The 23,398-nt window shown below is 53.1% G+C and overlaps 1 protein-coding gene across 9 annotated transcripts in view; it reads right to left on the bottom strand.

Moving 5' to 3' along the window:
• The window catches only part of TCF25 (transcription factor 25), a 35,632-nt gene extending 14,696 nt beyond the window's left edge, over window positions 1-20,936 (bottom strand). For 2 of the 9 annotated variants that reach the window (XM_055232908.2, XM_055232909.2), the window contains exons 1-8: window positions 20,609-20,891; window positions 11,440-11,601; window positions 9,660-9,734; window positions 8,791-8,909; window positions 6,826-6,891; window positions 2,371-2,547; window positions 2,042-2,124; window positions 555-685 (exon numbers count right to left, since the gene is read on the bottom strand). In XM_055232908.2, coding sequence (XP_055088883.1) covers window positions 555-685; window positions 2,042-2,124; window positions 2,371-2,547; window positions 6,826-6,891; window positions 8,791-8,909; window positions 9,660-9,734; window positions 11,440-11,601; window positions 20,609-20,800 — 1,005 coding nt within the window. In that variant the 5' untranslated portion in view covers window positions 20,801-20,891. Of the gene's footprint in view, window positions 1-554; window positions 686-2,041; window positions 2,125-2,370; window positions 2,548-6,825; window positions 6,892-8,790; window positions 8,910-9,659; window positions 9,735-11,439; window positions 11,602-15,885; window positions 16,053-20,608 lie in introns of all 9 variants that reach the window. The other 7 variants (XM_055232910.2, XM_055232905.2, XM_055232906.2 and 4 more) reach the window with 7 other exon arrangements.
• Window positions 20,937-23,398: the final 2,462 nt, after the last annotated feature.

Below are 23,398 nucleotides of genomic sequence, written 5' to 3'. Positions count from 1 at the left end.
GCTAAGCTAAACCAATTATATGACTTAAAGCAAGAACTCAGCAGCTGACATGCCCAGGCCAGGGGCCACCTAACTCCCCACTAAGCCCCAAGAAAGAGACATGGAAAGCAGCAGCCCGCCTTTCGCACAGGGAGATGACGGTGAGCTCCGCGGGGGCTGCGCGGGGGCCGTCCGGGGGCTGCGCGGGGGCCGTCCAGGGGCAGGGAATCTGAGCTGCTCCCCTGCGCTGAGCCGCAGGAGGCAAGGGCAGCAGTGAGAAGCCCCAGAGTCCTGGGCCTGCGTCACATGGCACTACTGCAACAGTCCCCAGGAACGGCTGAGAGAGCAGCGCTCCAGCCTCTTCTCTGAGTATGGATGGTGCTCACTTTGCCTAGAGCCTCTGAACACATCTCCTTCTGGTCACAGGGCCAGACCGCCCTGCAGAGACTGGCACCCTTTCTGTTGGGAAGGGCAGGAGGCAGCACGCCTCCCCCAGTCACCAGGGAAGCAGGCGGCCCAGGGCAGTGGTGGCTACACGGCCCCTGCTCCTGTCAGCGGCTGCAAGGACCACGCACCACGATGTTGTTCAGCTCCATAGACTGCACGGCCACCAGGAACTGGTGCTGAGCCTGCTGGTACTCCTCACTGTGCTCAAACGCAAAGAAGGAGAGGCCTTTTCTTGATTCCAGCAGCCGCATGGACAGACCTGGGAGGGGAGAGTGCTCAGGGAGGGTGTGCCGGGAGCAGGGACGTGGGCAGCTCCCAGCACAGCCCTCACCTTCATGGTGCTCTTGAGGCCTCTGCGATAACGACAAACTTGACCTGAGTGTGTCTCACGCGTACCACCCAGTCCGGGCACCTTCCCAAAACACCCGCCGTCTGACCTACACCAGGAGACGGCGTCCCATGTGCTTTAGTTTCCTATCAAGACGTGTTTCCCTCCAGAACTCGGATACAGCTCAAGCCCCACTGGCCTGGAGGGAATGTCAGGGACAAGGACACACACAGTCCACACATCGCCAGATCTGACCAGGCCAAGCACTGTCCCCAGACCACATCTGATTGAGGTGAACGTCCAGGGTGGCCGTGGAAAGGCAGGGCTGGAGTGCGGTGGCACAGCTGGCCACAGCGCCAGGCCTCTGAAGCCACAGAGCTTTGTGACGTGTGGTCACCCTCTCACTTTGCTCCTCCTGTCTGACTGGGTGTATGGGACCCAGTTTCTTCTGATAAACCTGAAAAGCTTAGCCTCCCAGGACCTCCATGGACTAGGTCCCCTGTAGTGATACCTTCTTGATGGCCCTGCCCAAGGCCCGAGTCCTGCAGGAACACAAGGCCGTGGAACCACTGTCTGCAGTGAGCAGGGCTCCTGCTAGGAAGGGAAGGGGCTGTAGGCAGCAGGGTTCACCTTCTGACAGCACAGGCCTCGCTCCTAGACGTGTCCTTACAGAATGTACGCAGGCAATCTCCGGCACCCCCACAGACACAGGCGCAGGAGAGGCGGGTGTGGGAGCCGCGGCAGCACTGACAGCAGGAGCCATGCCAATCACCAAGGGCACCGCTCAGCTCCCTTCCCACAGGCCGTCCCTGCCCTGGCCCCTGAGGGCCCCGCAGTTCAGCCACTGCGCAGAGCGGAGGCCAGTGTGGAGGGCCTCCTGGCACTTCCCCACACCACACAACCAAGCACCCAACACTCCATGCCTGTCTTCACTGTTGCAATTTATCTTAAAATCACGTGCACTTATTAGTTTGAAATAATATATAAAATATTGCCGTTTAAAATGAACTCGATTGCTTCCGTAAGGGAAAGGTCGATGGCAGAACAGTAGGAAGAACCTGCGTTAAAAGACAGTCACACAAAGACTGTGCCTGGGAGGCTCCGTGTTGAGGTACTAGGCCAGGCCTCCAGCACTCAAGCCCTCAGTGTGGCACACTTTGCGCACCGGTGCTCTTGGAGCAGAGAGTCTCGGCTCAAGAGTCACTGACGCCCCTGGTGCCCAGCGCAGGCCAGTGCATAGACCACCCCCCCGACCCTCCACCCCCAGCAGCCTCTGCAGACCCTCACCTGGTTTGCTGTACCGGGGCCAGGTGCTCTTAGGGGTGGTCAGCCATGTGCACTTGGGGTACACGCGTTGTCTCTGCCGTGGCCTGGGGAGAACGGGACACAGGTGCAGCTTTACTTCCTGTGGTGTGTGGGGACCAAGGCTTGGCTGCCTGATCCCTGCAGGGGCCGTGGAAGCAAAACTGAGGGGCAGAGTAGGCATGTGGCGCAGGGTGGGGACACGTTAAGGACAGGATGCAAACAAGCGTCAGCAACTGCTGCGGGGACGGATGGAGCAGGGAGGGTCCCATAGAGAGAAAGAAACAATTCTGGCCGGGCACAGGGGCTCACACCTGTAATCCCAGCACTTTGAGAGGCCAAGATGGGAGGATTTCTTGAACCCAGGAGTTCGAGACTGGCCTGGACAAGACAGCAAAACCCCACTTCTACAAAGGATTTTAAAAATTAGCCTGGCGTGATGGCCTGCACCTGTGATCCCAGCACTCCAGCCTGGGCAACAGAGCGAAGCCCTGTCTCAAGAAGAAAATAAAAAAAGAAAACGGAAAGAAAGAATAACATGCTCATATCCACATGCCCATCACTCAACCTAAGAAACCAACCATCTCGGAGGTAGCAGCAGCTCCACGCCTTTCCCATGCTGCCCTCCCCGCCCAGCTCAGATACTACCTGACCGGTGCTTAGGGTGGGCCTGACCCCTGTGGCAGAGACCCCCAAATAATAGAGCTGAGGGCACTCTGCCTGAGCACACAGGTGCAGGAGAGGTGGGGCGTGGCGGCCGCGGCAGCACAGACAGCAGCAGCCATGCCCACGGTCACCATCAGCACGGTGCAGCTCCCTTCCCACGGGGCCATCCCTGCCCTGGCCCCAGGCCCCCCACAGTTCAGCCACCGCAGAGTGGAGGCCAGCGTGGTGGGTCCTCCTGACGTGAAGGTGGCCCCAGCCTGCTGCTCCTGCCTGCAGCACACACCCAGGCCTAGGAGAGTCAGCCCTTTAGCACCCTCCTGGGACAGATGTACAGAATCCCAGGGACGGCCTGACCCGCGGTGAGCTGTCCCACAAAACAAGTAAGGAAGCCTCCAGAACAGACCTAACGAGGCAGCCTGGGCAGATGCCGGGAGGGGGGAGGGGACAGGAGCCTGGAGGAGCTCTGAAGGCTGGCAGGCGCCCTGAGCAACGGGAGGAGTGCTGAAGTGTCGGGGTCAACGAGCTGACCCGGCCGTCACAGCAGGAAGTCAGGGGCCCAAGAGAAAGCAGTGCTTGTTATTCTGAGCTTCCGAGAGAACCACCAGAAGGAGAAATGGAAACAGGCCAGGTCTTTGTCTTGGAGGACCAGGACAAGGAATGAATAAAAAGGGAACTGTGGCTTCTCCATGGAAGTCTTTTGGTAGGTCTTAAATTTTTTTTTTTTTTTTTTTTTGAGATGGAGTCTCGCTTTTTCACCCAGGCTGGAGTGCAGTGGCTCAATCTCAGCTCACTGCAAGCTCCGCCTCCCGGGTTCACGCCATTCTCCTGCCTCAGCCTCTCTGAGTAGCTGGGACTACAGGCGCCCGCCACCACGCCCGGCTAATTTTTTTTTTTTTTGTATTTTTAGTAGAGACGGGGTTTCACCATGGTCTCGATTTCCTGACCTCATGATCCGCCCGCCTCGGCCTCCCAAAGTGCTGGGATTACAAGCGTGAGCCACCGCGCCCGGCCAGGTCTTAAATTTTTAAAGAAATAAACAAAAAGTTTAACAATGCTATAAACATAACAAAGGCAATTATTGTCAACTAATTACTATGAGTAATTAGTATTAATAATTATAACACTAATTACCATGAATAATTATAATTTGCAGAAATAAAACCATGCAAAAATGTAAAGAAACAGCCAAGACAGACCAAGCAGATGCAAACAAAGGGTGGGACGAGGTGGAGCCCTCAGCTCAGGGAAATACAGATGACAAAGTTGACATTTTAAAGTCTATTTTTCATTAATATTCCCGAAGACACCCATCAACACCAAAAATGTAAAGTAAAATACGAAGCAAAACCTGTTAGAAATCCAGGGACAGTGTGAACAACAGCAATGAAAACATCCTTGATCCACCCATGATCAAAACACCAACACTTCTGCCCACACACGATGGCGGGTTTCCAAACCACTACCGTCCACTACGAGTAAGAAGGTGAAGGACCTGGGTGTGAGCTGTGTGACTCTACTGAAGGTGCTGGCAGCATGCAGGATATAGACTTTCTTGGGCAGTTTCACAGAAATGCCTGCAGACACCGGGGACTGTAGCCAACATCTGGACACATGCTACCATTGGGGTGAGGAAATGACCTGGGTACACCGTGGTGCAGGGACAACGCTTAGGCTGGGTGTGGTGGCTCATGCCTGTCATCCCAGCACTTTGGGAGGCCGGGTGCAGTGGCTCAGGGCTGTAATCCCAGCACTTTGGGAGGCCGAAGCGGGCGGGTCACTTGAGGTCAGGAGTTCGAGACCAGCCTGGCCAACACGGTGAAACCCCGTCTCTACTGAAAATACAAAAATTAGCTGAGCATGGTGGCACTCGCCTGTAATCCCAGCTACTTGGGAAGCTGAGGCAGCAGAATCGTTTGAACCCAGGAGGCGGAGGTTGCAGTGAGCTGAGATCGCACCACTGAGCTCCAGCCTAGGCGACAGAGCAAGACTCCGCTTCAAAAAAAAAAAAACAAAAAAACAATGCTTAGAACTCAGACATGCAGGCCAGGTGCGGTGGCTCACGCCTGTAATCCCAGCACATTGGGAGGCTCAGGCGGGTGGATCACCTGAGGTCTGGAGTTCGACACCAGCCTGACCAACATGGAGAAACCCCATCTCTATTAAAAATACAAAATTAGCTGGGCATAGTGGCGCATGCCTGTAATCCCAGCTACTCAGGAGGCTGAGGCAGGAGAATCACTTGAACCCGGGAGGTGGAGGTTGTGGTAAGCCAAGATTGAGCCACTGCACTGCAGCCTGGGCAACAAGAGCAAAATTCTGTCTCAAAAAAAAAGAACTCAGACGTGCAAAACCAGGGCACATTATAGACCAGCAATACTCTCCATGGTCCAATAAAACAGGATGTGTCTGGCTGGGCATGGTGGCTCATGCCTGTAATCCTAGCACTTTAGGAGGCAGAGGGAGGAGGGTCGCCTGAAGCCAGGAGTTTGACACCAGCCTGGGCAACAAAGTAAGACCTTGTTTCTATAAAAAATAAAATAAAATAAATCAGCAGTGGCATGTGCCTGTAGTCCCAGCTATTTGGGAGGCTGAGATGGGAAGATCACTTGAGATCACAAGTTCAAAATCAGACTGGGCAATCCAGCAAGACCCTGTCTCTAAAAAAAAAAAAAAAAAAAAGACAAAGCCTTCTGGACACTTCACTGGAGAGTATGGAGGCGAAACATACGTCCTACATAAACACCCAGAAGCAGATGCCCCAGCTCTTCCTCCTCTAACAGCTGAAAGACCCTGGGCTCCCCGTCACAGCCAGCCACCCTCATCTAGGGCTGCCCAACCGCTAAGAACTACTGAATGGACACAGATGAAATTTATCTGGGCCGAGCGCCATGGCTCACACCTGTAATCCCAGCACTCTGGGAGGCCAACGCAAGTGGATCACCTGAGGTCAGCAGTTCGAGACCAGCCTGGCCAACATGGTGAAACCCCATCTCTACTAAAAAAAAAAAAAAAAAATTAGCTGGGCGTGGTGGTGTGCACCTGCAATCCCAGCTACTCGGGAGGCTGAGGCTGCAGAATTGCTTGAACCCAGGAGGCAGAGGTTGCAGTGAGCCGGGATCACACCACTGCATTCCAGCCTGGGTGACAGAGGAAGAATTTGTCTCAAAAAAAGAAAGAAAGAAACTTATCTCAGAACCTGAACTTCACGTTAGTTTTACTCTGAGAAGCAAAACTAGAATCTTTTTTTTTTGAGATGGAGTTTCGCTCTCGTTGCCCAGGCTAGAGTGCAATGGCATGATCTCGGCTCACTGCAACCTCCACCTCCCGGTTTCAAGCGATTCTCCTGCCTCAGCCTCCCAAGTAGCTGGCATTACAGGCATGCGCCACCAGGCCTGACTAATTTTTTGTATTTTTAGTAGAGACGGGGTTTCTCCATGTTGCTCAGGCTGATCTCAAACTCCTGACCTCAGGTGATCCACCCGCCTTGGCCTCCCAAAGTGCTGGGATCACAGGCATGAGTCACCACGACAAAACTAGAATCTTAAAATTTAACAGATTTTGAAAACTTTTTTTTGAGATGCGGTCTCGCTCTGTCGCCCAGGCTGGAGTGCAGTGGTGTGATCTCAGTTCATTGCAACCTCCGCTTCCTGGGTTCAGGCAAGTGTCCCGCCTCAGCTTCCTGAGTAGCTGCGATTACCACTCCCGGCTAATTTTTGTATTTTTAGTAGAGACGCGGTTTCACTCTGTTGCCCAGCTGGTCTCAAACTCCTGACTTCAGGTGATATGCCCGCCTCAGCCTCCCAAAGTGCTGGGATTATAGGCGTGAGCACTGCACCCGGCCTGGCTTTTGAAACCTTATGCTGGACAAGGCAGTGTGAGGGATGGAGACCAACTACTCTGGGCATCTCCACAACCCACGGTCACAGACAAGATTGTTCAGACTTGTGGACTCCCATTCAGATCCCAATTCTGAGGCTTATGTGTGCACTCCGGCTTTAAATGCTCTCCCTCAATCGTGAACTGGCTTCAGGAACACCACCCCCGGCCAAGAGTCTAAGAAGGAATGAAGCAGCTGTGAGAATGCAGTTTAGTGTGGACCTTACCTTTGCTCCCCCAGGACTGCCCGGGCACCAAAATACCTTTTCAGTTCTGTGTCTGGATTCAAGTGTCTGGGAATTGAAAATCGTAGAAAGAAACATGAAATTATCTTCTACGACAATTCCAAAAACGTCAGAAAGCCACTTAACGGTCAAGGAGAGAACACGGACTTTTGGCTTCACGGGCAGCTTCCAGGCCCTTCTCTAAAATCACCACCCCATCCACGGCTGAGGCCTCGCCACTGCGGGCACCACGGGGAAGCTGCCGTCACTGTGCCGTGAGGGCGCTCGGTGAACGCTGTGTCAAGAGGCACTGTGAGCGGCACACGTCTGTTTCTGAGGCTGAGTCGGGGCAGCGCACGCGCCCTGGGACTACACTACTGCGTCTTAACTGACTCCACGGCGCTTTTTTTTTTTAAGCTGGCAAAAATTTCAGAAGTACAGACAGCGATTCATTAAGCATCTGTAAGATCAAGAGATGAATAATTATCTAAGGATGACAGGATAAGGAGGAACTTTTTTGACCAGACATGGTGGTTCACACCTGTAATTCCAGCATTTTGGGAGGCTGAGGCAAGAGAATCTCCTGAGCCCAGGAGGTCAAGGCTGCAGTCGGCTATGATTACACCACTGAACTACAGCCTGGGTGATAGAGATCCTGTCTGTTTTTTTTTTTTTTTTTTTTTTTTTTGAGATGGAGTCTCACTCTGTTGCCCAGGCTGGAGTGCAGTGGCACGATCTCGGCTCACTGCAAGCCCTGCCTCCCGGGTTCACGCCATTCTCCTGCCTCAGCCTCCTGAGTAGCTGGGACTACAGGTGCCCGCCACCACGTCTGGCTAATTTTTTGTGTTTTTAGTAGAGACAGGGTTTCACCATGTTAGCCAGGATGGTCTCGATCTCCTGACCTCGTGATCCGCCCGCCTCGGCCTCCCAAAGTGCTGGGATTACAGGCGTGAGCCACCACGCCCGGCTCTGTCTCTTAAAAAAAAAGAAAAAAGGGAGAACTCTCTAAGATACATAAGAAGTAAAGCTAAAAGTCCTCTGAATATGAATGACTTCCTTTCCTCCTTGTTCCTGTTTCCTTTTGTTGAGAGACAGAGTCTCGCTGTATCACCCAGGCTGGAGTGCAATGGCGCGATCTCGATCTCGGCTCACTGCAACCTCTGCCTCCCAGGTTCAAGCGATTGTCCCGCCTCAGCCTCCTGAGTGGCTGGGATTACAGGCACCCGCAACCATGCCTGGCTAATTTTGTACTTTTACTAGAGGTGGGGTTTCTCCATGTTGGTCAGGCTGGTCTCGAACTCCCAACCTCAGGTGATCCACCCGCTTCAGCCTCTCAAAGTGCTGGGATTATAGGCGTGAGCCACCACGCCCAGCAATTTTTTTATTTTTACTAGAGATGGGGTTTCTGCATGCTGGCCAGGCTGGTCTCAAACTCCCAACCTCAGGTGATCTGCCCACCTCGGCCTCCCAAAGTGCTGGGATTACAGGCGTGAGCCACTGCGCCCGGCCTATTTCCTAAATGATTACTAACAAACTCTTCTTCTTCTTCTTCTTATTATTATTATTTTTGAGACGGAGTCTCGCACTGTTGCCCAGGCTGGAGTGCAGTGGCGCAATCTCGGCTCACTGCAAGCTCCACCTCCTGGGTTCACGCCATTCTCCTGCCTCAGCCTCCCGAGTAGCTGGGACTACAGGCGCCCGCCACCACGCCCGGCTAATTTTTTTGTATTTTTGGTAGAGACGGGGTTTCACCGTGTTAGCCAGGATGGTCTCAATCTCCTGACCTCGTGATCCGCCCGCCTCGGCCTCCCAAAGTGCTGGGATTACAGGCGTGAGCCACCGCGCCCGGCCAGTAAACTCGTATTATTTTTAAATAAAGATAGCACATTTTCTTTTTCCTTTTTTAGAGAACCTTTTCCTCCCACGGAGTCTCAGTGGCAGCCGCAGAGAAGGGCACGGGGGCCACACCTGTGCTCCACGTAGAGCACGTGCTTCCTGGAGCTCAGGGGAGCTGGGCCGGGACGGTTCCACCCAGCGCTGTCCTCCATCCTCTCTAGGATGCGATCGATGTCTTCTAGTCCGTTTTCCTAAAAGCCCCAAAACAACCTCTTAATCACCACACTGACATTATTTTAAATGTTGTAACAATAACAAAATTACTTATCTTAAAAGAGACCTATTACATTGTATTTACTTCCTAAAGGACACTATACGTCAAAAACTATGTACCATCCACACATTTAGAAAAAAGAAGAGATGTTTCCTAAGAAGTGCTCACAGAACCAGAAGGACCCTAGAAAAAACTGGGCATTCCACATCCTGCAGGTGTGCTCACCTCCTCAGGTAAACAGGGTTGGGACTTGTGGCTCCGACTAAACAGCAACAAAGCTACACCCTCGTCTCAGGACACACTCAGACGAGGACGAAGGGCAATGATGAAAACGTATTTTTTTCTGATGACAGACTAGCTCCAGTGGTGGGTTCTATACCCACCATCCAATTAACCCAAAAGCATGGGACAGATGTCAGGGCAAACCGCAAGCGTCCCACGGGCCACAGGAGCACCAGAACTAGAAGGGATGCCCCCATCAGATCACACATTCCCACAGAGACACAGCAGAGCGCTGACCCTCCAAGGAACAAGGGTAAAAACAGGAATCAGAATTTAGCAAGTAGTTTTTCCTTTTCTTTTTCTCTGATCTCTTAGTTATACCCCAATAGGAAGGAATAAAAATATTACATAAACTTCTTTCAACACCACCTTGAAAAACAGCCAGAAGAGAATGGAGAGGGCATCAGGCAGAGGGAGTGGGCACAGCCAGGCCCGATTCACGTACCGATGCTTCTCCCGTGCTGCTTTTCTTATTTTTCTGTTTCTTTTTCTTCTTCCGGAGTTTGCCACTTGCATTAGACTAATGATAGAAACACATTTTAATCAGTGGAATGAGAAGTAAATCTTAAGAACTGAGAATTAAAGCAGCAAGCGTGACTCCACCCTCATCTAAGCAGTCCCCACCCCTCCCTCCACGTCCTGAAAGGCCCTTCAACTCACTCTCCTCTCCAGCAGGCACCTTCCCACCTCTCTGAGCCCTTTGCTCTCATGTCCCTTGGGCTGTGCTACAGGAGTCCCCAGGGCCCTCTAGTGTCCAGCCTCACAGTGGCTCACAGGACTCTGACCGGGTCCAGCTCTCATTTCTCACTGTGTCGGCCACTCTTTGCCACACTGCAGCCACCCTAAGACCGGGGCCTTGCTGTGCCCTGGCCGCCTCACACCGAACCTATCTGTGCTCCCCTACGCCTGCACCTGGCCAACCCCTTCTGACAGCAAGAAGCCCCCAGGACCCCGAGCCTTAAGTCAGGACCCACCTGTCACTTCACATCTATGTTGCCCTCTTAACCAGAGGTTCCTGGGGGGCAAAGGCGCGTTCCCAGCACCCAGCAAGCTCCCAAGAACACTTGTTGGATAAATGAACACAAGCTCTCCTTTTAGGGCCCCTCTTCTGTGCTGTGGAGCGCAGCAGCAGGCTGTCTGCATCTCTGCCCATCCCACGTTAACCTGACCTGCATGTTTCTTCAAAGTTCACTTACACCAGCACCCAGACCCACAACCCAGTCAAGTGAACGTTCGGGGCACAGTTAGGAAGGACGCACGTGTGTCGTTGGTTAGGAAGATCACGTGTGTGGATGGTTAGGAAGGACGCACGTGTGTGGTTGTTAGGAAGGACGCACGTGTGTGGTTGTTAGGAAGGACACACGTGTGTGGTTGTTAGGAAGGACACACGTGTGTGGTTAGGAAGGTCACACGTGTGTGGTTGTTAGGAAGGACGCACGTGTGTGGTTGTTAGGAAGGACGCACGTGTGTGGTTGTTAGGAAGGACACACGTGTGTGGTTAGGAAGGTCACACGTGTGTGGATGGTTAGGAAGGACGCACGTGTGTGGATGGTTAGGAAGGACGCACGTGTGTGGTTGTTAGGAAGGACGCACGTGTGTGGTTGTTAGGAAGGACGCACGTGTGTGGTTGTTAGGAAGGACACACGTGTGTGGTTAGGAAGGTCACACGTGTGTGGATGGTTAGGAAGGACGCACGTGTGTGGATGGTTAGGAAGGACGCACGTGTGTGGTTGTTAGGAAGGACGCACGTGTGTGGTTGTTAGGAAGGACGTATGTGTGTGGTTGTTAGGAAGGACACACGTGTGTGGATGGTTAGGAAGGACGCACGTGTGTGGATGGTTAGGAAGGACGCACGTGTGTGGATGGTTAGGAAGGACGCACGTGTGTGGATGGTTAGGAAGGACGCACGTGTGTGGTTGTTAGGAAGGACACACGTGTGTGGTTGGTTAGGAAGAGCGTACCTGTATGATTAGGAAAAACACACGTGTTACACACACTGCTGGGCACACGCAGACTCCTGAATGCAGGAGACAGGCCTGCGACCTTTACTCATTTCATGCAAATCTCATCATGGTTCCCAAGTAAATTTGGGGGCAACTAGCATTTAACCAAAATTGAAGTCAGAAAATTACGCCTCCAAGGCAAATCACAGCACAGGACACATGTGGCTGGGTGCCTTGGAACTGTCCTGTCTGATGCCACCTCCTCACCGCTCAGCCCCCCACCTGCTCTGGGGGCGCTGTCTCGGCGACGTCTCCATCCGTCTTGCTCTCTGTGTTTCCACGCTGAGCCCTTCCTTTGTGCCCTGGTGCCGCAGCGTCTGTGAGCGCACAGCCAGACCCCTCCCCGTTCACCACAGGGTCATCTTCAAGGTCGTCAATGTTTATCTGGAAAAATAGGTTGGAGAAGAGCCAGGGCGTTACTTACCGTGTGAACGCTGATGCTGAGATATGAATAGTGAGATGTGACGGGCCTGCGTTGGGGACGCCCAGGGTCAGTGCGAGACGCTGGATGGGAAAGAATGCAAGAACCCAACGCTGGTGGACACAGCAGTGACTCAGCTCTAGCTCAGGGGGACTTCGTCAGTGAGCTCTACAGAAAGCCGGGGCCCCGAGGCCATGGGGTATCTCTGCCTTCAGAGATGAGGTAAGGAAGACTCCTCAAATATTGTAATTCACTCCATTTATGGAAGACCACCTGCAGGTTAAATATATATATCCAGCCAATGCATTGAAGTTCCTTCTTCCTCCTTTCTCCTCAAGCCTCAGCTCCTCTCCAGCAGTAGGCAGGAAAAAAAGGCACCAAGGACCCATCAACCTACAAACTTTTCCTAATGAAAATGATAGGCCAGGCGAGGTGCTCACGCCTGTAATCCCAGCAGTTTGGGAGGTCGATGCAGGCAGATCACTTGAGGTCAGGAATTCAAGACCAGCCTGGCCAACATGGCGAAACCCTGTCTCTACTAAAAACACAAAAATTAGCCACGCACAGTGGCGGGCGCCTGTAATCCCAGCTACTTGGGAAACTAACGTGGTAGAATCGTTTGAACCTGGGAGGCAGAGGTTGCTGTGAGTCAAGATCGCACCACCACCCTCCAGCCTGGGCCACAGAGCAAGACTCCATCTCAAAATAGAAAAAGAAAATGACATATGACAAAAATAACTCATACAATGAAACCTTCTCTCTCTCTCTCTTTTTAAGACACGGTCTCGCTCTGTCGTCCAGGCTGCAGTGCAGCAGTGTGATCTTGGCTCACTGCAGCCTTGGCCTCCTGGGTTCAAGCATCCTCCTGCCTCAGCCTCCCAAGTAGCTGGAACTACAGGCATGAGCTACCATGCCTAAGTAATTTTTTAAATTTTTTGTAGAGATGGGGTCTCACCACATTGTCCAGGCTGGTCTCGATCTCCTGACCTCAAGCAATCCTCCTGCCTCAGCCTCCCAAAGTGCTGGATTTACAGGCGTGAGCCAGCACGCCGAGTATGGAACCTTTTATAGCAGTGAGAATGAATGAATGAATGAAGCACACTGCACATACTATATGGATGAATCTTAGGAGCATAATATTAAATGGATAAAACCTCACAACATACATTCACATACAGACTGGAGGGGAGACAGGCAGTGGGAGAAGGGTGAGAATTGGAAAGTTCTGGCTCTTCCGCTAGTTAAAGAATGAACAAATAAAAGAGGCTGACTGGGCACGGTGGTGCACGCCTGTAATCCCAGCACTTTGGGAGGCCGAGGCGGGTGGATCACGAGGTCAGGAGTTCAAGACCAGCCTGGCCAACATGGTGAAACCCCGTCTCTACTGAAAATAAAAAAATCAGCCGGGTGCAGTGGCGCGTGCCTGTAATCCCACCTACTCGGGAGGCTGAGGCAGGAGAATTACTTGAACCTGGGAGGCAGAGGTTGCAGTGAGCCAAGATCACGCCACTGCCCTTTAGCCTGGGCGACAAGGCAAGATTCCATCTCAAGAAAAAAAAAAAAAAGAGTCTAACAGATTGCGTGCAGTGGCTCACACCTATAATCCCAGCGCTTTGGGAGGCTGAGGCAGGAGGACCATCTGAGCCCATGAGTTTAAAACCAGCCCAGGCAATACAGCAAGACCCCATCTCTACAAAAAATTAGCAGGGTGTGGCGGCACGCACCTCTTGAGTCCCGGCTACTCAGGCGGCTGAGGACTGCGTGAGCCCAGCACTTGGAATCAGGAACCTGGAGTGATCACACAACAGCACTCCAGCGTGGGCAACAGAGCAAGACTCTTATCTGTCAATTTGTTTAAAAAAAGCTAACAGAGACCAGCATCAACAATTCTTATGAACTAGGAGATTCTGATTGATCCAATTGGAGGCACTAAGGTTCAAAAATAAACAAAACTGCCTGTTTAATTTAAAACATCTTGAAAACCACAAAGCTCAGAAGACAAAATCAGGTCCAAGCCCCATAGCCCTGAGATAGTTTCTGAAACAGAACTGAGACTCGGCTGCACCTGGGGACTCTTCCTGGCGGGATCGCAAGACAGACAACCCGGCCGTGGTTGCCGAAGACAAGAAAGCACAGGGCAGGTCTGTGCTCGCCAGTCGGCCGGCTTTCTCTCCAGTGGAGGCTCCCACATGACAAGGATACAATTCAGGAGCATCTTACGCCCGCTGAGACAAGTCAGCAGCATCTTACACCCGTCGAGAAAATCCGTGGTAGTAGAGATGTGTTATGTAAAAAGAGCCCTGACTTGAAAACACTGACACCCCATCAAAACGAGGTTTGTCCCATCCCAGCAGCACCATGACAGTGATTCTCATGGTGATAACTCCTTCTGCCTGGCCTTTGCTGGCGAAGCTGGGGCCGAGGCATGGGCTGGCTGCTTTGCACCCTGCAGTAAAGGAAGAAAGCTGAAACAAAGCCTGCTGGCGAAATGTTTCTAACCTGTGGGCGGTCACTGGTAAACTGGATCTACACCATCTCCAACATTCAACTGATGACGAGGTCTCTTATTGAAGCTGGGTGCTAGTTTACTTTCTGTTTTTAGAGATGGGGTCTCACTGTGTTGCCCAGGCTGGCCTCAAATTCCTGTGGTCAAGGGATCCTCCTGCCTCAGCCTCCGCAGGAGCTGGGACTACAGGCACACGCCACCACACCCAATTTATTTATTTATTTTTTTTTTTGAGACAGAGTCTTGCTGTGTCCCCCAGGCTGGAGTGCAGTGGCGTGATCTCAGCTCACTGCAAGCTCCGCCTCCTGGGTTCACGCCATTCTCCTGCCTCAGCCTCCCGAGTAGCTGGGACTACAGGCGCCCGCCACCACGCCCGGCTAATTTTTTGTATTTTTAGTAGAAACGGGGTTTCACCGTGTTAGCCAAGATGGTCTTGATCTCCTGACCTCGTGATCTGCCCGTCTTGGCTTCCCAAAGTGCTGGGATTACAGGCGTGAGCCACTGCACCAAGCCTACTTTTTTTTTTTTTTTTCTCTTTTTTTTGAGACGGAGTCTTGCTCTGTTGCCCAGGTTGGAGAGCAATGGCGTGATCTTGGCTCACTGCAACCTCCACCTCCCGGATTCAAGTGATTCTCCTGCCTCAGCCTCCCGAGTAACTGGGACTACAGGCATGCGCCGCCATGCCAGGCTAATTTTTGTATTTTTTGTAGAGATGGGTTTCACCATGTTGGCTAGGCTGGTCTCGAACTCCTGACCACCTTGGCCTCCAAAAGTGCCGGGATTACAGGCGTGAGTCACCGCACCCAGCCAACACCCAATTTACTTTTATTAACTCATGCTGACTTCCTAAGAAAAAAAAATCTTATTTTGAGGTGTTTGACAAATCAAATTCATAAAAAGCTCTATGCCAAGCTGAACTTCAATGGAAAGGAGCCTGCCTGTGTACACGGACAGCACGTGTCACAGGCCCAGGAGCCTGTCTGTGTACACGGACAGCACGTGTGATAGGCCCAGGAGCCCGTCTGTGTACACGGACAGCACATGATAGGATCAGGAGCCCGTCTGTGTACACAGACAGCACGTGTGATAGGCCCAAGAGCCTGTCTGTCTATACGGACAGCACGTGTGATAGGCAGAGGAGCCCGTCTGTGTACACGGACAGCACTTGTGATAGGCCCAGGAGCCACACTGTGTACACAGACAACACGTGTGATAGACCCAGGAGCCCATCTGTGTACACGGACAGCACGTGTCATAGGCAGAAGAGCCTGTCTGTATACACGGACAGCACGTGTGATAGGCCCAGTTCTGCTTCTTCAGTGAAGTTTTGGTGATGACACATGATTTGCTGCAATCTCTACTGGCATGCATCAGCTCTAAAATGCTGTCGATCACCCTCAAATAAACCTTATTACTGGCTGTGCACGGTGGCTCAAGCCTGTAATCCCAGCACTTTGGGAGGCAGAGGTGGGCGGATGGCGAGGTCAGGAGATCAAGACCATCCTCGCCAACACGGTGAAACCCCGTCTCTACTAAAAATACAAAAAAACTAGCCGGGCGTGGGAGGCGGGTGCCTGTAGTCCCAGCTACTCGGGAGGCTGAGGCAGGAGAATGGAGTGAACCTGGGAGGCGGAGCTTGCAGTGAGCCAAGATGGTGCCACTGCACTCCAGCCTGGGCAACAGCGCAAGACTCCGTCTCAAAAAAACAAAACAAAACAAAACAAAACGCCTTATTACCTACCCAAAAGCTGTGACTTTCATTAGTTTTAGGGTCTCAAATGGGGAACATTTCACAAAGTTCTTGTCCACGGCTGATCTTCTTTAGGACAAAGCTCGATGAGCATTTCACTTAATAACCAGGAAGGAGTTTTATCTTTTTTTAGGGGGAGAGGAAAATCTCCATTTTTCCTAAAAAAAAAAAATGGTGATTTTTAGTAGAGACGGAGTTTCACCATGTCGGCCAGGCTGGTCTCAAACTCCTGACCTCAGGTGGTCCACCCGCCTCGGCCTCCCAAAGTGCTGGGATTACAGGCGTGAGCCACCACACCCGGCCTGGGGTTGTCTTTGTTGGAACTTTTTTTTTTTTTGAGACAGGATCTCACTTTGTCTCCCAGGGTGGAGTGCGGCGGCGTCATCTCAGCTCACTGCAGCCTCCACCTCCTGGGTCCAAGGAATCCTCCCGTCTCAGCATCCCGAGTAGCTGTGACCACAGGTGAGTGCCACCACACTTGGACAATTTGTTTGTATTGTTTGTAGAGATGGGGTTTCGCCACATTGCCCAGGCTGGCCTCAAACACCTGAGCTCAAGCGATAGACCTGCCTTGACCTCCCAAAGTGATGGGATTACAGGTGTGAGCCACCAAGCCTAGCCTGGAATGTTTTATAGTTTTAAAAATTCAGTATCTTTAATAGATAAAAGGACTCAGATTTTTTTATTCCTTCACATGTCAATTTAGATAAGTTTTATCTTTAAAGGAACTTGCCCATTTGTCTAACCTGGAAAACTTATTAGCAGGAAGTTCCTTGTCGCCCATTACTATCTGCACCATCTGCACCTGTGAACACGCTCCCATCCCTCAAAATGGTAATGTACCTTCCCTTTTTCCCTCCATCTGTCAATCTAGAGGTTTTGCCAATTCATCTTTTCAGAGAACCAAGTTTCGGTCTTACTGATTTTCTCCATTGTGTCCATATGCATTCCTCTCTTTGATTAGTTTCTTCCTTCTACACATTTTGAGTTTAATTTGCTCTTTTTCTAGTTTAAAGTAGAAGTTTCAGGTAAATTTCTACATTTTTAAACACTTTTCTAATTTAAAATTTACGATGATAAAGTTGTAATCATTGTTTCAGTTGCATCCCACAAATTTTGATAGGCTATTTTCATTACCAATCAGTTCAAAAAATATTCTAGGCCAGGCATGGTAGCTCACATCTATAATCCCAGCACACTGCTTTTCAAAAAAAAAATTGAAAAAATTAGCCATGTGTGGTGCCACGCACTTGTAGTTCCACATAGTTGGGAGGCTGAGGTGAGAGGATGGTTTCAGCCCAGGAGTTCAAGGTTACACTGAGCTATAATTGTGACACTGAACTCCAGCCTGGGCAACAGAGCGAGACTCTGTCTCTAAAAAACCAAAACACACACACACCCACACACAGCAAAAACTGACAGGGTTCAAAGTAGAAATAAATAGACAAATCCACAATTATTGTTATGATTTATTTATTTTTTTTTTTTTTTGAGACAGAGTCTCGCTCTGTCGCCCAGGCTGGAGTCTAGTGGCGCAATCTCAGCTCACTGCAACCTCCGCCTCCTGGGTTCAAGCAATTCTCCTGCCTCAGCCTCCGAAGCAGCTGGGACTACAGGCACCCACCACCATGCCTGGCTAACTTTTGTATTCTTTTTTTTAGACGGAGTCTCTCTCTGTGGCCCAGGCTGGAGTGCAGTGGCGCGATCTCAGCTCACTGCAAGCTCCGCCTCCTGGGTTCACGCCATTCTCCTGCCTCAGTCTCCAGAGTAGCTGGGACTACAGGCGCCCGCTGCCACACCCGGCTAATTTTTTTTGTATTTTTTTAGTAGAGACAGGGTTTCACCCTGTTAGCCAGGATGGTCTCGATCTCCTGACCTTGTGATCCGCCCACCTCGGCCTCCCAAAGTGCTGGGATTACAGGTGTGAGCCACCACGCTTGGCCCAATTTTTGTATTCTTAGTAGAGACGGGGTTTCACCATGTTGGCCAGGCTGGTCTCGAACTCCTGACCTCAGGTGTTCTGCCCACCTCGGCCACCCAAAGTACTGGGAGCTGTAATCCCAGCACTTTGGGAGGCCAAGGCGGAAGGATCTCTTGAGCCCAGGAGTTCAAGACCAACCTAGGCAACACACACACATCTTCTCTCTAAATAAATAACATTTTTTAAAAAGAGACACACCATGTCTCTCATCCATGCATTCACATTCACAACCATTCAGTGGTAAGTGGCTGTTTACTGTCTCTCATACTTCCATTTACTAAGAGCTATTTAACAGAATGCCAATAAACATTTCGATTATATTATTTCCAAATATGAGTTTTAAGGGCAAAAAAGTATAGAATAATTAAATTAAGACTTATGTGTGCCACGGGATAAAATTCTCTGAAATTCCTAAGAACACAGCACAATAAGCAGTCACTCATCCATGGAGGCTGTTAGTGTTATTGATACTCAAACTCACTCCAGGAAGTCCACAAGGGCTTGTGTGGTGTTGACCTTACGGACTCTTATCCTGTCAACTCATGAACCATACTTTTTCCAAATTCCCACCAACACAAACATAAAAACCAAAAAGATTAAATATTTAAATGGGAAAAAAAAAAGCATTAGAAGAACAAGCTGAGCACGGTAGGGTATGCTGCAGTCCCATCTGCTCAGGAGGCCGAGGCAGGAGGATCACCTGAACCCAGGAGTTTGAGACCAGCAGCCAGCCTGGGCAACACATTGAGACCCTGTCTGTAGCAAAAAAAAAAAAAAAAGCCGGGTGCAGTGGCTCACGCCTGTAATCCCAGCACTTTGGGAGGCCAAAGCGGGCAGATCACGAGGTCAGGAGATCGAGACCATCCTGGCTAACATGGTGAAACCCCGTCTCTACTAAAAATACAAAAAATTAGCTGGGCGTGGTGGCGGGCACCTGTAGTCTCAGCTACTTGGGAGGCTGAGGCAGGAGAATGGCATGAACCCGGGAGGCGGAGCTTGCAGTGAGCCGAGATCATGCCATTGCACTCTAGCCTGGGCAACAGAGCAAGATTCTGTATCAAAAAAAAAAAAAAAAAGTCACGTCAGGGAAGATCTATGTGAAGACGCCCTAGAGAGATGGATGTGTAACAATGAGAAAAGTGGCTCCAGTATCTTTCAGCACGCAGAAATTAAAGAAGTTAAAGAACAAACACAAACTGAGAAAATATGTTAGAGACAATTGATAGCAAGCTTCCACGAACAAAAAGACTGTCCAAACTCCCTATAAAAAGGCAAAGGATTTAAACAGGTTGTCATAAACAGAAATATAAATGGTCAACGAATATATAGCTAGGTGCTGCATTTCACTAACAAAGAAGTGTAAAATAGAATAATGTGATATCATTTCTGACAAATTACACTGACAAAAATTTAAAAAGACTTACGGGGCCAAGCACAGTGGCTCATGCCTGTAATGCCAACACTTTGAGAGGCCAAGGTGAGAGGACTATTTGAGCCCAGGAGTTCAAGGTTGCAGTGAGCTAGGACTGTGCCAATGCACTCCAGCCTGGGCAACAGGGCAAGATTCCATCTCAAAAAAAAAAAGCTTTCAGTAACTGCTGTGACTCTAGCAAATTACTGAACCTTGACGGTGGTCTTGGGGACTGCTACAGGTGGAACTGATGTGAGAAGGGCAGTCAACCAAGCATGGTGACTCACGCCTGTGGTCCCAGAACTTTGTGAAGCTGAGGTGGACAGATTGAGCACAAGAGCTCTGGACCAGCCTGGGCAAGAAGGCGAAACCTCATCTCTACAAAAAAAAAAAAAAAAAAATTAGCCGGGTGTGGTGACATCCACCCGTAGTCCTACATACTCAGGAGGCTGAGGTGGGAGGATCGCAGAGCTCGTAGAGGCAGAGCTACAGACGGAGGCCAGGGCTTAGGAGAAAACGACACAGGACCGCATGAGCAAACCATACAGTCAAACTGCTACTTCTCTGTGCCAGAAACGGGCTGCCAGAGATGCAGCGAAGAGTAAGACTAACCCGCTAGGTTAGCCTGATGGGGATGCAGCGAAGAGCAAGGCCCTGAGTTAGACAGCGTTGTTGCGAGGATTAAAGGAGAATGCTCGCAGAGGTCTGGCAACTCCTCAACCCTGGAACCGAGAGAAGGCCCCTGTAGACTCCCACCGGACTCCTGTCCCACCCGACTCCTGTCCCTACGCCATGGCCCCACCCCCACGGTGGCCCCAAGCCCCATTTAACCCCGCCCACGCCATCGCCTCGCCCCCCCCGCCCCATCTTTAGCCACACCCTTTAGCATCAGGGCCCCACGACAGCCACGTGGCCGCAGGCCCGTTTAACCCCGCCCACGTCGTGGCCCGGCCCCGCGGACGTTGGCCACGCCCTTGGCATCAAGGCCCCGCCCTCTCCATAGCCCGGACCCCGCTTAACTCCACCCATTCGGTCGCCCCGCCCCGACGACATGACCCCGCCTCATCCCTTAGCCCCGCCCACCCCGCCGGGATCAGAACCCAATTTAACTCCGCAGCCCGCCGTCTTGATGCCACGCCACCGCCCACCCGCGTCGCCCTGGCCCCGACGCACGGCCCCGCCCTCCCCACTGCAGCTGGGACCCACGTCACCCTTCCCACCCCTGGCATCAGGACCCCCGCTCCCCGACCCGACTGGACGCTCGCCCCGCCCCACAACGTCACGGGCCACCCCGCCCCCACCGGGGCCGCCGCGCTCCTCACCAGCTCGAAGCGGTTGTTGACTCGGACGCCCTCCTTCCCTGCGCCCCGGGGGCGCCGGACACCCAGCTCCCGCTTGGGCCCTTCTTCTTCCGCGTCATCCTCATCACGGAGATCGAACTGCAGGGCGCCGGGCCCGAGGGGCTCTTGGCCGCGCTGTTCCCCCCTGAGCCTCCGGAGGGCCCGGCGCGACATAAGACCGAACACCCACGACGTCTGGACAGAGGGAGAAGGAAGTGCAGAAAACTCGGCGGTCGGCGCGCCTGCGCACTCCTGGCGCGCGGTGGGGGGGGGCGGGGGAGCTGGCTGCGGCGCCTGCGCACTCCTGGCGCGCGGTGGGGGGGGCGGGGGAGCTGGCTGCGGCGCCTGCGCACTCCTGGGGCGGGGGTGGGGGGGGCGGGGGAGCTGGCTGCGGCGCCTGCGCACTCCTGGGGCGGGGTGGGGGGGCGGGGGAGCTGGCTGCGGCGCCTGCGCACTCCTGGCACGGGGTTGGGGAGTGGGGGAGCTGGCTGCAGCGCCTGCGCACTCCTGGCGCGCGGTGGGGGGGGGGGGGCGGGGGAGCTGGCTGCGGCGCCTGCGCACTCCTGGCGCGCGGTGGGGGGGGGCGGGGGAGCTGGCTGCGGCGCCTGCGCACTCCTGGCGCGGGGTGGGGGAGTGGGGGGAGCTGGCTGCGGCGCCTGCGCACTCCTGGCGTGGGGGTGGGGGAGCGGGGGAGCTGGCTGCAGCGCCTGCGCACTCCTGGCGCGGGGTGGGGGAGCGGGGGAGCTGGCTGCGGCGCCTGCGCACTCCTGGCGCGGGTGTGGGGCGGGGCGGGGGAGCTGGCTGCGGCGCCTGCGCGTCGCGAGTCTCCGGAACTTCCCCGCTTCAGCTGCGGCGTCCGGGCCTGCTCCATTGGGTTCAGGTCACGTCTCAGGAGAGCAGGGTGCCTGCGCGCCGTGGGCACCGGGCATAGAGAGGTGCCCCGCGGGGATGACGGGCTTTGATTGGGGGTAAGGGGCGCGCAGCCGGCGACAGTCGGCCCTTCCCGGCCTCGCCCATCCGTGTGGCCCAGAACCCGCAGCCGCGTTCGGCCCGCCGGGTCCTGTCCCCGCACCGGGCCTGGAACATTTCAGCTGCGTCTCGTGCGCTGCTAGTTGGTCCTTTTCGTGTCACGGTGTCATTAGAGTGATCCAGCCGTCGATGCCCGCCTCTGCCCTGGCCTTGAGCCGCCGCCCCTCGGGCACCATTGAGGGACGCGGCCCTCACTGCCCGCCTGAGGCCTCCTTAGGGACAGTGGTTCTGACAGTTCTAGGACAGGCCGCCTGCGTTTGTCACGATCTAAGGGCCGGGCGCGGTGCTCACGCTTCTAATCCCAGCACTTTGGGAGCCCGAGGTGGGCGGATCACCTGAGGTCAGGAATTCGAGACCAGCCTGGGCAACATGGTGAAACCGTCTCTACTAAAAATACAAAAATTAGCCGGGCGTGGCTGCGCGTGCCTGGAATCCCAGCTACTCGGGAGGCTGAGGCTGCAGTGAGCCGAGATCGCGCCACTGCACTCCAGCATGGGTGACAGAGCCAGACCCTGTCGCAAAAAAATGAAAAATATAGATGAGGCTTAGACAGCGCTCGGTTCACTGGGCGGACGGCACAGCTTCCTATACCTGGGGTTGGGGACATGGGGGCAGGAAGGCACAGAGAAGACAGGTGCCAGCAGCCTCCTGCCCGACTTACCGTGGCTTCATGAACCCAGGAAGCAGCCCTGGTGGGCCGGCCTGGCCCGTCCCAGGATGGGTTAGGGTTTTATTTTCTGAGATGAGGCCTTGCTCCGTTGGCCAGGCTGGAGTGCAGTGGCGCAATCTCGGCTCACTGCAACCTTCATCTCCCAGGCTCAGGCAATTCTCCTGCCTCAGCCTCCCGAGTAGCTGGGACTACAGGCATGCGCCACCATGCCTGGCTAATTTTTGTACTCTTAGTACAGATGGGGTTTCACCATGTTGGCCAGGCTGGTCTCAAACTCCTGACCTCAAGTGATCTGTCCACCTCACCCTCCAAAAGTGCTGGGATTACAGGTATAAGCCACTGCACCTGCTGTGGGTTAGGGTTTTAACGTGGGCTTTCATTTCCAAGTGTTCCTGTATGAATTACAACCCAGTCTCCCCATGATAGGGAGTGTGAACCCCTGTAGAACCAGAACAAGTGTCGTCCTTACCAAGCACTACACATTAGCTTATTGCTGGCTGTGTGACTGGAGGAGATCGCTGACCCTCTCTGTGCCTGTTTTCTTATTTTTAAACAGGAATAAAAATACAGGCCGGAGAGTCCATGAAGTGCTTACATACGTGCTAGAAGCTGGCTGTTTTTACTGGGGGCTCTAATTTTGTGTGTTTGGATTTCCTGGACCCCAGCTGACAGGAGTATTTTCTCCCGCGGGCCCATCAGTTACAAGTCCTGTCCCTTCTGACCTCCAGGCCGCATGGCCAGCATTACAGCCTGGAGTCAAAGTTCCTGGGTGAGCTGTGTATCTTTGGCCAAATTCTTTGACCGTGTTGAGCCTCAGTTCCCTCATCTGTAAGGTGAGATGACAGCAGAACGTCACAGAGGAGCAGGGCAGGGCCTGTAACAGGATGAGCCGGGCGCCAGTGAGCAGACAGCACTCAGCACAGGGCCTGTCTAGAGCCTGCAGTCACACCTCCTGCCCCTGTGAATCCTCTCCCTGGAGAACAAGAATAGGGATCTGGGAAATGAGCCCAAAGTGCCCCCCAGGCCAGCAGGTGTGGCCAGAGGAGCTGATGGGCCGTAGTCTGCGCTGTCCG

The sequence above is a fragment of the Symphalangus syndactylus genome, chromosome 11, assembly GCF_028878055.3.
Source record: "Symphalangus syndactylus isolate Jambi chromosome 11, NHGRI_mSymSyn1-v2.1_pri, whole genome shotgun sequence".
Lineage (NCBI taxonomy): Eukaryota > Metazoa > Chordata > Mammalia > Primates > Hylobatidae > Symphalangus > Symphalangus syndactylus.
This window is presented reverse-complemented; position numbering and strand designations above follow the sequence as displayed.